The sequence below is a fragment of the Pempheris klunzingeri genome, chromosome 10 (assembly GCF_042242105.1).
Source record: "Pempheris klunzingeri isolate RE-2024b chromosome 10, fPemKlu1.hap1, whole genome shotgun sequence".
NCBI classification, from domain to species: Eukaryota; Metazoa; Chordata; class Actinopteri; order Acropomatiformes; family Pempheridae; genus Pempheris; species Pempheris klunzingeri.
In genome coordinates this window covers 4,565,089-4,582,500 of record NC_092021.1, presented here as the reverse complement: position 1 = coordinate 4,582,500, position 17,412 = coordinate 4,565,089, and the positions used below count along the sequence as shown (strand labels likewise).

General features: G+C 40.4%; 1 protein-coding gene across 1 annotated transcript in view; it reads right to left on the bottom strand.

Annotated features, from left to right (window-relative positions):
- mmadhcb (metabolism of cobalamin associated Db) overlaps positions 1-16,923 on the bottom strand; it is a 32,100-nt gene extending 15,177 nt beyond the window's left edge. The window contains exons 1-6 of the mRNA XM_070838168.1: positions 16,826-16,923; positions 16,407-16,455; positions 14,349-14,487; positions 12,196-12,413; positions 7,723-7,834; positions 7,000-7,130 (exon numbers count right to left, since the gene is read on the bottom strand). Coding sequence (XP_070694269.1) covers positions 7,000-7,130; positions 7,723-7,834; positions 12,196-12,413; positions 14,349-14,487; positions 16,407-16,415 — 609 coding nt within the window. The 5' untranslated portion in view covers positions 16,416-16,455; positions 16,826-16,923. The remainder of the gene's footprint in view (positions 1-6,999; positions 7,131-7,722; positions 7,835-12,195; positions 12,414-14,348; positions 14,488-16,406; positions 16,456-16,825) is intronic.
- Between the last annotated feature and the right edge of the window lie 489 nt (positions 16,924-17,412).

Here is a 17,412-nt window from a genome sequence, read left to right as displayed (position 1 = left end):
AAAGATCTTTAGTTATTTTGATATCTTTTTTCCAAAGAGGACCACTGTGTTAAAACATTACAGGTTAAAACATGGGAGCAGCAGTAGAACTGTACCCTTTCCTTGCTTACACCAATAATGTTTATGCACGAGTCCACTTATCAAAGATTCATCAGAAAGCTATGTGACTTTTCTGCATCCTGCACTGAAGCACTTTTTTTCACTCACCTGCACAGTACACATTTAAGAGTTAATCACAGAGTCCAGTGTCCATATAAAGAGTGTAACTTTCATACCAATGTGTACTCCACATTTAATAAATAAATTTTTTAAATAATTTTTCTCTTTTTTTGTTTTTGTACTTATCCTCATGTTTTGTCTCATAGTGCCGTCGTATATTTATATTCTTTAATTACGGCTACATTAACTCCACAAACAAGACACAGGTTTACCTCCGATATCGACAAACAGGTAAAACTCTGCCTCCCACCTGCTTTGAAAGTCTGTGTTTTCTAAGTCCACTTTTCGTTTAGCCATTTATTTTGGGGGGCTAGCTTAAGTGTCGCTATAAAAGCGCTGAAATGCATTGATCCGCTGATCGATGTGTCATTATACCTGCAGGAGGAGGGTATTATATAATAATAATAATAATACAAATAATAACACTACTACTAATAATAATATATAATAACATATACATTCAGATATGTCTGGTCTGAATGTACATTCAGACATGTCTGGTCAAAAGCATTTTCATGTTGTTCGTGGTTACCCTCCTGACATCCCTGCATGACCTTTTGGAAGGCATTGTTCCTATTGAGTTATCACTCTGCATTTCAGACCTGATTTCAAAGAAATACTTCACCTTAGAAACACTGAACCCTGCTATCAAGTCTTTTGCATATTCTTTTAATGACAAAACTGACCAGCCTCAGCCTATTGCTCGTTGCTTCTCCACCAAAGGGACCATAGGTGGAAATGGCCATGAGAACTGGGCTCTAATCAGACTGCTCCCACTTGTCATTGGCCATAAAATACCTGAAGAAGAGAATGCATTGAACATTCTCATGCTCTTTAAAGATATTGTTGAGTTGGCTGTCGCAACAAGACACACTGAGGAGTAAATACACTTCCTTGATTGCAAACTGCAAGAACACAGGGAACTGTTGCAAACTATTTTCTATTGCTAACCCTAACACCACTTCATTGAGCATTATCCTCAGCTGATTAAGGCATTTGGCCCACTTTCAGATGTCTGGACGAGTTTTGAGGGCAAACACAAATTCTAAACGGGGTTATTCTGAATGCTCACAGCTTCAAAAATGTAGCTCTTACACTGGCTGTAAAGCATCAGAAAATGATGGCTTACTATTTAGACTCAAGTTAATTTTTCAAGTCCTCAGTTGAAATGGACAAGGTTACTACAGCATCAGTCTCATCTTTTCCTGAGAATATCCAACACATCCTCTGCGAGAGAGTTCCTCAGCTTTCCTCAGTTAGTGTAGATGGAATCAGATATTGTGCTGATATGTTACTCTCATGCTCTGGCCTCCCTGAGTTTAAGCAGATCAAACAGATTCTGGCAATTAACACAGAGATCCTGTTTATCTGCAACCCAATGACTGCATGGTACAATGAGCATTTAAGATCTTTTGAACTCTGTGACAGCACTAACTCATCTCTCTGTGTGGTGCAACTAAAAGAGCTGAATGATGTTTTCCCTCTTCCAGCATACACATTTAGGGAGAATTTAATAGTGACACTGAGGCATCCTTGCTGGATTCTTAACAAACATGGCTCAGAAAAGAGTCTAAATTAGGCTTAAATAGTCACATTTTTCAGCTTCTTTTGTGGATGTACTAAACTATTGATGATGCACTGCACCTATTACATAAAGAGCTATAATTTTTCTGTTATATTTGGCAATGGCTCAGCAACCAACTGTTCTTGAGAACATGTCTAATGAGCTAATTATTATATTTTTCTTATGTTGGCACAACCAGAAGATGACCTTGAGGGTCATTCTCACAGAGTCAGATATAAGAAAGATCATTCTGAATACAAAGCCTGCTACAGTGGAGGATTTGATTAATCAGCTTACAGCAACACTGGGACTTAATTAAAAGTTCTGTCTCCATTATAAAGATCCAGAATTCAATTATGAACTATGCAATCTGACAGATATTGAAGAGCTTCGAGAAAAGACAACAGTCAAAGTCATCCCTGTACTTGATCTGGTACCTGTCTCAACATCTGATGAAATCCGAGTGTGAGCGCCACACTCAGTTCAGCAGACACAGAAATCCTCTCAACATCATCCCAGAATCGACAGAAACTGTGGCCAGAATTCTTTGATATTCCAAACTTTTTTGTTGACGTAGAGTACAGACTTAGGCAAGCAAATCTGCTTTATCTTTGTGATGGCAGACCTGAAAGTATCAAATGAGCTGAAACACAAGGTCCCTGAGAGACTGGCTAATAATGGCCAGCTTCGAAAGTGTAGCACTAGCACTGATAACTACACACCCCTGTCTCAAGGAATGAGGCACATCCAATTGGTGTAGTGGTTGGAAATATAGCCTGAAATACAAAATGGCTAATTATAGAACAAAGCGCAGAAGATCAGGATGCCTTGATGTTGCAGTAAATGCAGGAAAACGTGGAGGGCAAGCAGCAGAAGGAGAACCAGCAAACAAGAATATCAAGAAGGCAAAGAAAGGTGAACTGAACTACTTGCTGAACTTTCCAGAGGGATTTGATCTAGCATCCCTTGAAGATGCCCGCAGAGATTTGGTTGATGAAATGCAGAAGAGAACACCAAATAGGCAGCTTGAGAAACAAAAGATGGGCTTAACATTTGCACAGTCCTCGTCTCCTTGAGATATTTCGATCAAAATGAGGGAACGTTGGAAAGCTGTTGCCACAGCTTTCACAACAGACCAAGGTTTGTGTATAGCCATTATCAGAAGATCAGAATTCTTTTATTGTCATTGTGCAAGAAGCACAACAAAATTGAAATAAAAACGGCAGCTCTCACAGGCAGTGCAAAACAGCATGTGCAGTGCAAAACAGCGAAAAGGTGCATTATGCATGTGCATTGTTTTTCACAACTTGACATGTCACATAAAGTGCTGTTGAATTAGATGGGATATACAATCAAATTTTAAAATTGCTAGCTTTCAGCATTAACTTAACAGTTGTGTAATTTGAGGTGTTATTTTACTCCCCCAAAGATTTCAGAGCAAACTGATATTCGGACACTGGTGCTGAGAGGGCTTCCTATTATCCTTGGTGACAAACCAGCAGACTTCTACAGATCAGTCTTTGTAAGTTACTCCTTACCTTCTCATATGGTATCTAAAGGGACCCCCCCCCCCCACACACACAGGAGTCGCGAGACCCTGAGGGGGGGTCGCCAGATGATTTTCAGAATCCTCTTGATGTGGCCCCTGAGGTAATTACAACAGAGTGACAGGGGACGGGTCACTTTACGTAATATTGCCAAAATCAGGCCCATCATATCCACTGATGATGCAGAAAAATTGGTCCATGCATTCGTCACTTCTAGGTTGGACTATTGTAACTCATTATTATCAGGCTGCCCCAATAAGTCGTTAAAGACTCTCCAGCTGGTCCAGAATGCTGCTGCTCGTGTTCTGACGAGAACTAAAAGAAGAGACCACATTTCTCCTGTACTGGCTTCTCTTCATTGGCTTCCAGTAAAATCTAGAATAGAGTTTAAAATCCTTCTCCTCACCTACAAGGCTCTTAAGGGTCAGGCCCCATCATATCTTAAAGGGCTTATAGTACCGTACTACACTACTAGAGCACTGCGCTCCCAGAATGCAGGTCTACTGGTGGTTCCCAAAGTCGCCAAAAGTAGTGCAGGAGGCAGAGCCTTCAGCTATCAGGCTCCTCTCCTGTGGAACCTCCTTCCAGTTTGGGTTCGGGGGGCAGACACCCTCTCTACATTTAAGAGTAGACTAAAAACCTTCCTTTTTGACAAAGCATATATTTAAGGGCTGGCTCAGGCCTTAGACCAGCCCCTAGTTATGCTGCTATAGGCTCAGACTGCCGGGGGACTCCTATGGTGCACTGAGCTCCTCTATTCTCTATCCTCCTCTTCCTCTCCATCGTTATGTCTCATGTCAGCCAAATGTCTGCCTCTAACTTGCTATCTTCCCCGGAGCGTTTCTGTGCTTTCTCATCTCTCAGGTTCCTGTTGATCCTGTGGATCCTGGTCCTGGCCCCGCTGATGTGGTTTTCTGGTTCCTGTGGGTCCTGGTCCCGGTCCCGGTCCCGCTGATGTGGTTCTCTGGTTCCTGTGGATCCTGGTCCTGGTTCTGCTGATGTGGTTCCCTGGTTCCTATGGATCCTGGTCCTGGTCCCGCTGATGTGGTTCTCCATCAGCCAATGGATGTGCGTCTGTCCGAGGCTACAGCCTGTCCGTCCTTGGGAGCTGGATCTCTCCTTCACTGGGGTGCTCCCGGAGGTTTCTCTTTTCCCACTGGGTTTTTTGAGTTTTTCCGTCCCGAAGAAGGAGGGTCATAAAGGGCAGGTGATGCCTCGGACAGATCCACCGGACTGATCCTTTGGCCTCATCGACTGCTGGACTCTTTATTAGATTGTTTGTTCGCTCACACTTGTTTATTTCCGTGAACTTTGTAAAGCACTATGAGACACTCTGTTGTGATATTGGGCTATACAAATAAAATTGAATTGAATTGAAAATTGAATTGAATTGAATTACAGTGCCACAGTAAACATCACTGACGTCACTCACACGTCAGTGTGCCAGTAGATTTCTTCTGAATAACTCAAATCCATACACTTTAAGCCTAAGATATCATTTTCAAAATGAAACGTTGGTTAATACCGTCCAAAGACAAGGCAGAGAGGCCAGCGGAGAAGGCAGCAGAGGAGAACGGAGAACCGCTGTCAAAAAGGCCATCTATGTCTGGCGCGGGAAGACGAGGAGGAGGAGACCACCACCGTAATGGGGTCCATAAGCAGTTGGACTAGCCTTCCTCCAAGTGTTGCAAGTATTGAGAGTAAAATATCCAGTATGGATTCACATGCCTCGTTATCAATAAAGTACAACATCCCCAATGTGTAGTGTGCACTGAGATGCTCGCACAAGAGAGCTTAAAGCCCGTAAAAATGTTCAGACACTTCAACACTAAGCATCTTGCCGCCAAACCAGCAGATTTTTTCCGCCAAAAGGAGAGAGAATTGCAAGGCCAAAAGAGAGTCGTAACTAACTAAACAACGATCCCTACCAAAGCTCAAAAGGCATCATATGAGGTGGCATATTCAATTGCACAGGCAAAAAAGCCACACACAATCGGGGAAACCCTAATAAAACCTGCTGCTATCGCTATGAGTTGGACAATGCATGGGGATAAACAGGCACGGGAACTAGAAGCAGTGCTGCTGTCTGACGGGACCATATCCCGGCACATCATGGACATGGCCCAGGATATAAAGTGTCAGCTGATTGACAGAGTGAAGAAAGGGAAATACGCTTTGCAATTAGATGAATCCACAAATGTATCAAACTCTGCCCAGCTGCTTGTTTTCGTCAGATACAGTTTTGATGGGAAATTTAACGAGGACATTCAGTTTTGCACCAAGCTGGAGGGAAAGTGCAAAGGTGAGGACATTTTCACAAAACTTGACAACAAACTAAAACATGAGGGACTGTCTTGGGATGAGTGCATCGGTGTATGTACAGATGGTACAGCATCCGCAAACAGCAATGCTGGGGGAAAAGAAAGGAAAAAGAGTCTTACAAGTGGCGCCCCACGTAAATTTTACGCATTGTATTATCCACAGAGAAGCTCTTGCAAGTAAAACACTCGACCCAGAGCTTAAAAGTGTTCTTGAGACTGCGATCAAAAAAAAACAAAAAACTACATGGAATCCCGTCCACTCAACTCCAGGCTGTCCTGGAACACTTTAACAAGTTATTCCCCGAGGAAACAGCTCCGGAAAAATATGGTTGGATAACATCACCATTCACTATAACGGCCACAAGTCATCTGTTATCCGACATGGAGGATGCACTGGTTGAACTGTCAAGTGACTGCACCTTAAAGACAGCTTTTAATTCAAAGACGCTTGCTGAGTTCTGGATTTCAGTCGAGGTAGAAACTCCACAGGCCACGATGGATGTACTGACGCCATTTGGCTTTACATACCTGTGTGATAAGACTTTCTCTGCACTGACATTTATTAAATGTGGAGGATGATCTCCGAGTGGCCGTCTCCAAAATTAAACCCAGAATTGACTCGCTGTGCTCCACGCATAGTGCTCACCCATCTCATTAGGTGAGATTAACGCTGAGACATAGAAATTCCTAAAATGTACATTTGCACCACAGCAATGTTCACGTTTACTCAGTGTTACAGTTTATGGTAATTACTTTGATTGAGATATTCTTCTGCTAACATGGAAATGAAAGTATTGTGTGTAAATTAAGTTCAGTGTTCACTCATAAATTACAGGGTGATTGCTTTGACTGACGTATTCTGCTTTTGTCTTATCGTAAATTGTTATATGTAAAATCATATCATGGTTGTCAGGCTGTTCTGTTCTTTTGTGTTGTCGTTCTGTGTTTGGATGCGCCTATTAGTGCGTGCGTCCTGTGCACATGTTTTCTAGTGATTCAGTCACCTCCAGGGATAGTGGGGGTTGCCAGACTCTGGCACCGTTATTTTGGGGGTCGTGGGCTGAAAAGTTTGGGAACACCTGCCCTACAATATAGCATTTGACTGCATATGACCATAAAAATTACAGCATGTGAATGTGAAAAATGATTTAGTTGCACAGCTGAATAACAATCACAATAACAGTGTTTGCAAAATTTGTGACAGCAAAGCCTCCATAACAACAGTGTAGAAAACATTCCTGTAGCTTTTTTAGCCAGTCGAGTAAAAATAAGTATTAATCTCTGAGGTAAAACAGCTACTTCACAGCAATAGCATCACTGCTACATAAAACTCCAGGCAGCAGCTCACCTTTTCAAGCATCTGCTCTCTTTCCTGTTCCACCTTAGCACACCATGACATCATATCGTTTTGGGTCTTTTGCGTCACTGTGATCACCATCATACCAGAGGATGGAGCCTCAGGAAACATGGACAGGAAATCTGTTCATCACATTATCAAGAGACAAAAACATCAGACAGAAACACTGTCTGTCATAAGCAATAATCAATATTAGTTATGTTTGCTGTCCTTCTGGTGGACTTTGTTAAAAGCGTAATTATTCTGAATGTCTCGGAACAACTAGCAAGGACACTGAACCTTTTATTACTTTATTTAAAACAAACACAGAACTTATGAACTTGTAATACCAACAGAAAACCAAACCTTTACACTCTCGAAATGATCCCAAACTTTAGATTTCCTACCCAACATTTAACCATCTGTAAATAACTACCTAATAACCGCCATAAATAAACCGCCACTGCCTGTTTCTACTGTTTAAAATTAAGTACCTTTTATACGTTATACTTTACAATATACGTTTTATACACAAGCAAGCCATATACGTTCTGACTCCTGAATGGTGGAAGGTTGACTATTTTTGTTTTCCCGTGAACAACCAACCAATGAATACTTGGTCGACTGAGACCCTTATCATTGAATAATGTTTGGCCAACTATTAAGAGGCAGCCCTATAAAATGAACATAGATGTTATGAATAAATGTATGAGAAGTACAGTATCAGTGCCGTACCTTTCTTCAGCAATTCGGGACAGGACTGTATGACACACTCAACGCTGGAGTTGTTAAAGTACTGTTCAGCTGCTCTGTTGACATTGTGAGATGAGGCTGGGTCATCTTTCTCCTAAAGAACACACACAGAGAGACAAAAAATTAGACAATTTGTTTTTCTTAAGGTTGGCTGTGCACTTTAAGTTTGACAAGACAAAACTGACAGCTGTAGGGAGGGTTTACAAGCTTGAGGGGACTGTTACAACTCAGGTACCCTTTGAGTTCACTGGACAGTATATACTGTATATATGAGTATATGAGGAAGTCACCATTTATTGATTTTCTTTAGCTGTTAGTTCATTTCGGGTTTGATAGATTAATAGTAAGTTGGATAGATGTGTTTGAATCAAAGTTGGCTGTAGGCTATGTGCGGCTAGGTGTTTCAATTAATGTGTAAGCATTTATATTCTGTTCTTTCACAGTAAATGTAGACCAAGTCATTGGTCTGTGTTTTACATTGTAGCTGATTGATTGATTGATGGCAAGATCAGTTGCTCATTTCAGTATGCCAAAAATCACGACCTCCACCATCATATACACCGATCAGGCATAACATTATCACCACCTGCCTAATATTGTATTGGTCCCCCTTTTGCTGCCAAAACAGCCCTCACCCATCGAGGCATGGACTCCACTAGACCCCTGAAGGTGTGCTGTGGTATCAAGATGTTAGCAGCAGCACAAATTAATCACTTCCAGGTTGGACTATTGCAACTCCTTATTATCAGGCTGCCCCAATAAGTCACTTAAGATTCTCCAGCTGGTCCAGAACGCTGCCGCTCGTGTACTGAAGTGAACTAAGAGATTAGGAAATATTTCTCCTGTACCGTATAGAATTTAAAATCCTTCTCCTCACCTACAAAGCTCTTCATGGTCTGGCTCCATCATATCTTAAAGAACTCATAGTACCACACTACCCCACTAGAGCACTGCACTCCCAGAATGCAGGCCTACTGGTGGTCCTCAAAAGTAGTGCAGAGAGAACTATCAGGCTCCTCTCCTGTGGAATCTCCTTCCAGTTTGGGTTTGGGGGCTGACACCCTCTCTACTTTTAGGAGTAGGCTAAAACCTTCCTTCTTGATTAAGCTTACCAGTCCCTAGTTATGCTGCTATAGCCCCGGGGCTCCTCTCTCCTCCTCTACCTCTCCATCTTTATGCTTCATGTCTCTTTATGTCTGTTACTAACTTGGTATCTTCCCTGGGGACTCCTGCATACTTTGTGCTACAGAAACCATTCAAACATCAAACTGTTCAGCTCGTTGAGGACATTCCAGCTAGGACTTTTCACACATCTACCTTTTAAACCTTTTAAAATATTCAGCTTTTGAAGTCTACGGGCGGAATGTTCAAATCCTCTTCAACTCCCTCCACTTTGAAAGGTTATAGCTTTCTCATACTTTCAGCTAGAGACTCCATTCAACTTTTAAACAGCGGTTACAGTATAATTCATTAATTTTTTTAATATCTATTATGGTTTTGACAATATCACAGTTTTAGTTTTATGCCGTTTATGCCATTGCTAGAGTGCAGAGGAGCAGAAAAATCGTCTTAACATTTTGTCTTTAACTTGGTCTCACGCCCACAGTGTGTCACTCAGACTCACCATTTATGCATCAAAATGTAGGAAAAATCGTGCCCTTCGCAGTAATGTGGCCACAGAAACAAAAAAACATACACACCTGCCTCCATGAGCCTCAAAGTGACAGGAGTGCCAACCAACTGCCTCATTGCCTACCATGTTAACTGATAGCACAAACTTCAGGAGGGAGGCAGAAACACTTTTCTAACCTCCAGCTTTCTAGCCTTTCAGCTCTCTCAATTTAGAAGTTAGAGACATCAAACTACATGTGCGTGTTCAGCAGAGTGTCTTCTCTCCACAGGTCTACACATTAAAGCTGTGACACTTACTGTTTAGGTAAAACCTGGATTTTCAGAGGTGTGTCACAGCTGAAATCTCAATGAAAAGTGACTCAGCAGACGCCATCACCATGGCAACCTGACAACTTATTGACATTGGCTAATTAGTGATGGTTGACACAGAAACACGCACATGGTGCATTCATAGGCAGTAGGAAATCCCACCACTCAAATCATGGAACCTTAAACCATGAAAACAAATTTTCTAGTTATTATTCATATACCAACAATTGTCATATTTTTCACTGTTACCATATTGCTAATTATTAGTCATATTCCTATCATCACTACTATAGTTGCTGTGATCATTTTGGTTGCTGTTTGATTTATGTTTTCATCTGAATGTGAGACCAACATAACACTCCTCTTATTGAGTCAACCAGTTCAATGTGGAAAGAGAAAGGAGATGAAGTTGTAATTTTGTTTGTCTTCTTTTGAATATGCTGCTCTTTAGTTGAACTCATGGTGAGCTTCATTCTTAAATATTCACTCATTCACTCACAGACCTAAATACTAAATACTTTTTTGATGTCAAACTGCTATCATTTGCATTGACTCTGAGTAGCTATTGTTGATGACTCCCAGTACAGTAAAACTAAAGAACTGAGCTGTGTTGAGCCACCACATAATAACAAGCACTGGACTGAATATCTTCTAATGATGTTGTTCTTTTTGATCATTTTCATATTTTCTTTGTAATGACTATCTTGGTGCATGCGCATGTCCAAACAGAGCTAATAAGAAACCAGCATTGGATCTACTTCAGATAACTTAAAATAATAAGTGGATTATTCATTCAGACTTTTTCTTCCACACCAACCCTCTCGAGTCTCAGTCAATGCCACACTTTGACCTTGAGCAAACCACTGTAAGCCGTTAAGTTTATCTGAAGTCTATGAAAACTAAAATACAACACCAGCAAAATTGACTTGCCCGATGAGGTATTTTACTTTGACTGGGCAAATAAGCAAGTCTTAAAGTTGAACCATGTATTAATTTTAGATGGCACATTACAAACTACTGCATAGCTTATAATTTTCCTCCTGGGAACCAATAACACCTTGTTGGTTATAATATCATAATTCAATTATGAAATATATTATATATATTATATATATATATATATTTTATATTGTTAATTTGAAAAGAACTATGACTGTCAAATAAACGTAGTGCGGTAGATGTACAAAGTAAATACAAATACACAAGTAAAATACAAGTGCCATTTGTACTATAGCACTTGAGTATCTCCATCGGATGCCAGAGCCCTACAAAATGACCTCCAGTCTGTTTCTGACCAAACTGTCAGAAACAGACTGCAGAGGTGCATGGGTTAACAACAGAGTTAATTGTGTTGAACAGAATTCTATTGCTGGAGATAAATATTGACATTTTGCCTCTTCTGTCTTTTAGTATTTCCCAGGATACATGTAGTTTGTCCTTCCATCTTCGTTCTGCCTGACATCAGTGTTGCCTGAGGGCACGTGTAGAGTCATTTACCCAGGGATCTGCTCTTGGTTTACCCAATTTACAAGAAAAAGGGGCAATAGAGTCCAGAATCCCAGAGCAAGTAGTGTAGAATGAGGACAGAATGTCGTCTGGGCATAAAGGATGCATCAGACCACTAAGGGCGAAAGACTGTGTGCCCATAAAAGCAGCAGAAAACTCTCCAGCAGAAGATACGGCGTCAATGAGACATGGATTAAATCAAAACAAACCAAGAGACTCTTAAAATCAGTAGCAAATTGATCAGAAGGGACAGCAAACGTGAATATTAAAATCTCCACAAATCAAGTGCTGGTCATAAATCGGTGTAAATTCTGATGAAAACTCACATATAAAATCCTTATTATATTTAGGTGGGCGGTACACAATAGCACATAAGATCTGTGGGGAGAAGTCAGCATCTAAAGTTGCCCTTGAACACGGAGGCGAGACCCCCTTCCCTACCAGATGCTCGAGGGGAGCTCAGAAAAGGCGCTGTTGTCACCTGGTTTACTCCATGTTTCCATCAACAACAGAAAGTCCAGGAAGTCCCTCTGATAGTCATGTGACAATCTGCAAGGGCCCTGAGAAGACTGCAGATGACCCCCTGATACAGCAGTAAAGTTAATAAATCATTCTTTTAGAGCTCAAGTAGCATGTGTAAGAAAAGTGTGTCATTTAGTACAACAAAGCTACAGATCTGTAGCTTCACCACAGAATCGCGGATCTTTGAAAGAGTCAGGCGATCATACACTAAGAGCGGTGACACATTTGGAGCATTTAAAAATAAAATCACGACATAAAGCAGTAGCAGCAGTGGGTGACGGCCAGCCACACACAGTACCATCTTCCCAAGACTTATAAAACAAAAACAAGAGCAGTCATAGTGACTGCTCTCTTAATACAAACATAGTGTTTGTATTTGACTGAAAAGTCAAAGTCATGCCAGCCCCATTACGTAAGTAAGACTCAGACATCTTGAGCTAAAAGGGTTTTTCTTCTCTGAGAAAAAGTATTAACAATTATACTTACAAAGAACTCTCCGATGAACTGGGCCAGTATGAGCTCATGTCTCTCCCTGCTGCAAGGGGCAGACAACACATCAGGGACCATCTTGTGAGCCAGGCTTTTCCTCTGCTCTTCTAATCCGTCCAGGTGGCAGTCAAAACCTACATTACCAGGCAGCAGGAAGCACTGGTCCTGGGCTCCAAAAGGCCCCATACTCTCCTCAGGCCACACTCTCTGCAATCCTTAGCCAGGGAGGAAAAGAACATTATGGAGGAGAATGCAAGTTTCACAGAAAATTCTTTTTCTTAAAGGCTTAGTTTAAACCAAAATAAATCGACCCACATGTTACCTTTGAAACTTGTTTACAACCTTTGTGTTCCTGCTGAAAATGGCCACCATTTTGTCTATATAGCACATGGGTATTACAGCAATTATATGAGGGTGGAACAAGACCCACTCACATTTTGAAAAATGATCTCTTTAGACCCCCCCATGTTTTTACCGTGAGGAAAATCAGTGCACTGTCTATGTGTTAATTGTCAAATCCTTTCAACTTGCTTATTAGAGATGGGATTTGTGGCTCTTTGAAGGGAGCTGGATCTTGAGGAGCCGTTCCTTTCAAAGAGCCATTCAAACTACTGACTCGTACATTTATTTTTGTATTAATTAGAGGTCAACCAGGGGTAACTTGTTTTCATCAAGGAAACAATCACTGGTAGCAGTTGTAAATTAAGATTTGGTTCAGAATAATTCAAATTTATACATATTTATTCTGAAATATTGATTATAATTTCATTTGGCTTGTGTTTTCAGTGTAATCATTCCATAAGTTGGTGCCATACCAACATTTAGAATTTTCCCTTCACCTAAAAAACGTTGTTTTAACTTTGTAAAAACTACGCAGGCTACAGATAACTTCCATGCAAAATAACTTTATATACACACACATATATATTTATATATTATATAATATAAATAAAACTAGAATAGAAATCAGGACATGATACAAATGTGAATGCATAATTGTACTAAACTACCTGGTGTGTGTACACCTGAACTAATTTACAAACAGGAACTCAGCTCCTTGACTCGAATCCACATCAGAACAATGGAAACAATAACAAATAACTTTTCTTCAGTCGTTAATATCTCCTGCTCCCTGATCCAGCGGTAAATGTAAATCTCTTCAGTCCAGTCGGGCAACACTCACAAATATCTCGCCCGACTCACAAATATCTCCTCCCCTAATGTTGCGCATTTATAGCTGCGTTCACGTGAATGGAGCGTGCTGTGGACGACTCAAACTCGGAGATGTCATTAGTCGTTCAGGTGAAGGCAACTCAGATCCGTGGGGCACACAGGTGACACATTAAGGCAGCGCGGGCAATTTGCATATAAGAACGGCTCGCAAATGAACGACTCACAACTGCGAATCGGTTCTCATCGTTCACTTAAAAGAACTGTTCAAAAGACTCGACTCGTTCGCAAACATCACATCTCTATTGCTTATGCACACCACGTTGTTACTGCTACCAGCACACAGGACTTGGACATGGACATGGCTCTATTCTTTAAAGATAACACTGAAGAACTTACAGAAATTGCAATTGCATGCAAGACATCATAAAAAGATCTAAAAAGAAATAAATGGTTATTCATAAATATAGCTCGGAATTAGTCATCAAATTACTTTCTGCACTTTTAGCATTTTAATATCTTCAATATCCATATCATCTCATTTTCTATACCGCTTATCCGTCAGGGTCGCGGGGGAGCTGGAGCCTATCCCAGCTGACTTTGGGCGAGAGGCAGGGTACACCCTGGACTGGTCGCCAGCCAATCGAAGGGCCACATATAGACAGACAACCTTTCACACTCACACCTACGGGCAATTTAGAGTTACCAATTAACCTAATGTGCATGTCTTTGGATTGTGGGAGGAAGCCGGTGTACCCAGAGAGAACCCACACTAGCATGGGGAGAATATGCAAACTCCACACAGAAAGACCTCGGGTTCAAAACGGGATTTGAACCCGGGACCTTCTTGCTGTGAGGCAACAGTGTTAACCACAGCACCACCATGCTGCCCTATCCATGTCAGGTTTCTCATTTCATATTTCATTATCAGCTCCAGCTAATTAATGTTAACATGTAAAAACAAAAACCCTATAACATACCCATGTCACAGGGAGTGGCTATGTGGGGCTCAGAGCCTGAGGATCCAGCAGCAGAGAAGGCTCTCACTCCAGCCACACGATGCACCAACACATGAAGCCCTGGGAGGTAACTAACCAGCCTGGCTCTGCTGCAAAGCACCTTAACACAAACACAACACACATTAACATATCAATCTTAGCTTCCCTAACAACCAACTATGTAGTGTTTACAAAGAGTATCTAATGCACTCACAATAAAAAGCTATTAAATAGAATATATTTAAAAGAACTGTGTTTAAAGTTTAAACTGTGAAAAAAAACCAGTTCGACATTGCTCCAATATGCACAAATAGCAGGCCAATAAACTCAGAAAACTAAACGCTCTACCATAAATTCAACCTTTGTGTCTAACCAGTGTAGAATATTCAGTTTTGTTGACATTGTCACAAATGTGTAATTTAAATGTATTATTGATGTCATACTGCAGTTAATGGTGTCATTGAACCAGACTACATAACAGTGAGAGGAGTTTCTCATTTTTGCCCTCACAGCCTATTAGAAACACCTCTGAATATAATGCGGTCTAGTACACCCACATCACTCGCTTTTACCACCAAACTAAAACCCAGAATGTAATTCCTCTCTGACAACTCTGCTGTTGTTTCATGAAACAATACAAACAAAACCTTGCTCTTCCTCTTGCTAACTTCTCCCCTTTTTTCTAGTGGACAATGGCATTTAGGAGTACAAAAGTACTGAAAGTGACTAAATTTACTTTTAATTAATTAAATGTCAATGTTGTCTTTGTTAACAATGTGACAATGTTTAATTTGCCTTAATTTAATTATCAAAAACACATAACATGAATTTTGTCATTCAGGATTATTAAGGACATTGTGGTACAGCCGTTTTTTGTTATACTAAGTCAATCAATCAATCAATTTTTATTTTGCCACTTTGTGTTGGTCTTTCACATAAAATTCCAATAAAATATATTTATGTTTGTGGTCGTAACGTGACAAAATGTGGAAAAGTTCAAGGGGGCTGAATACTTTTGCAAGCCACTGTAAATGATCTGAGTGGTCGGGGGACAGACACAGTCTCTATGGGATGTTGGGTGGGTGACCGTTCTAATGGAGGAGCAGAGAAGTGTGTAAGACTGCAGCTCTGCCTCCTGGTCTCGACTCTGGGTTGTCAGGTTTTAGGACTAATAAACTTCGCCATATTTCGAGATAAAAGTGCAGCTCCGTCCAAAGTGGGATGGATGCCGTCTCTTCTAATGAGACCAGGTTTTCCCCAGAAAGACTTCCAATTGTCTAGAAGACAGACAGAAGTGAGATACAAAATAACTAATTTTTTTGGTCAAAAAAACCTGCGAGTGATGACCTTCCTTAAAGTTTCATCTCACTTTTCATATAAAATAGAGAATTGTTCTTGAAATGTTCTTTTATTTTATTTATTCATTTTATATGTTGTACTAAATGACACACTCATTTCTTTTCTTTCTTTTCTTACACATGCTACTTGAGCTCTAAAAGAATGATTTATTAACTTTACTGCTGTATCAGGGGGTCATCTGCAGTCTTCTCAGGGTCCTTGCAGATTGTCACATGACTATCAGAATCTGATGTGCTCTAAAATGGCTTTTAAATTTTGTTATACTGATGAAATCCCTGTTGTGGACAACAGTATGTTTGTAAATGATATCATGAAAATGCCTTTAAATATTTAAAAAAAAAAAAACTAAAGGTGATTGATTGACATTTTTTAACATGTTTTAATAGCTACTTTTGCTTGGGCCATGTTTGCTGAATTGCATTTTCACACATTGGAGCTCAACACTGTGCAATGCTTCACATTGTTAATACACTACATGATACCAAAGAAGTTTTAATTTTTTGGGCCAAAATTCAGTTAATATAATCTATATATTTAACAGAAAATATGTGTTTCTAGTCTTTGAACCATGTAATGTTCTCTGAACTACTCCTAGCCATCTCATGCAATCCTATATTCCTCAAACACACAGTTCTGTCACACCATCTGTCTTTTATTCAACTGCATACACACTTGACTTACACTGGTCATTCTGGTGTGTCTGTGCTTTCTTGCAGCTTCCAGTTAGTTTCTGTAAGATTCGGTGATGAGGCAATCAGTAACTTTGTCAAACACATCTATTCTAACATTTCAATTTAAAGAAGGCTAAAGCTCTGACGTCCATTAGGTAAAGTTGAACGCTACCATTTTTGATATATTTCGTATTTCATTTCGTCACAATTTCTACAGATAAATGTTAGCAAATAACGAGCATCTTAAGTATTTCAACTGGGTCACCTAACAATGTGTTATCAGCCCGAGTCCATGTCTTACAGTCTATCTATCTAGGGTGTCGATAATTCATTAATCACCCAGGAGTAGGCTGGACAAGTTTTTAAGTTAACGTAGCATTAGCTATTATTACAAGTGAGGCTAACGAAGAAGCAAGGACACGAACTTACCTAACGTTACACAGTTCAAATTGAACGCCAGCAGTAATTATGCAAAATAAACGCAACACTCGACTTCTATGTAGTATTTTTATTACTCGTATAGCTGTTCATAAAGACACAAGGCAGCGGCTCAATTCCTCCATGCTAGACTCACCTTCAATTCGCGCAAGCGCATTCTAGCTGGCTTTTGGTAAACAGTCTTAATCCAGATTACTGCCACCCACTGGTCTGGCGTGTAGATGTTCACGTTTTACCGGCTGGTCGTCTTTCATGACACTGTCAGTGCTTACACTACACTCATACTCTTTCAAAGTCTGGAGAAAGACACACAGAGAGTTTGTCATTGAAAGTAGAGCTGAATGTCTCTGAACAGTGGGACTGAACGTCCTTCTGACCATCTGCAGCAGAGGATGAAAAGGTCATCTGCAATATATACACAAATTCTCAAACATCGTTCCAGCTGACTGTTGATATTTTGAAATTCTATCTATTCGAACAATTTTTGAAATGGTAACACTTTGGAGTGTGCTTTTTGCTTCTTTGTCATTTGTTCAGATGTGGGCTGCCTAGTAATGATGCATTCACTTCATGCTTAA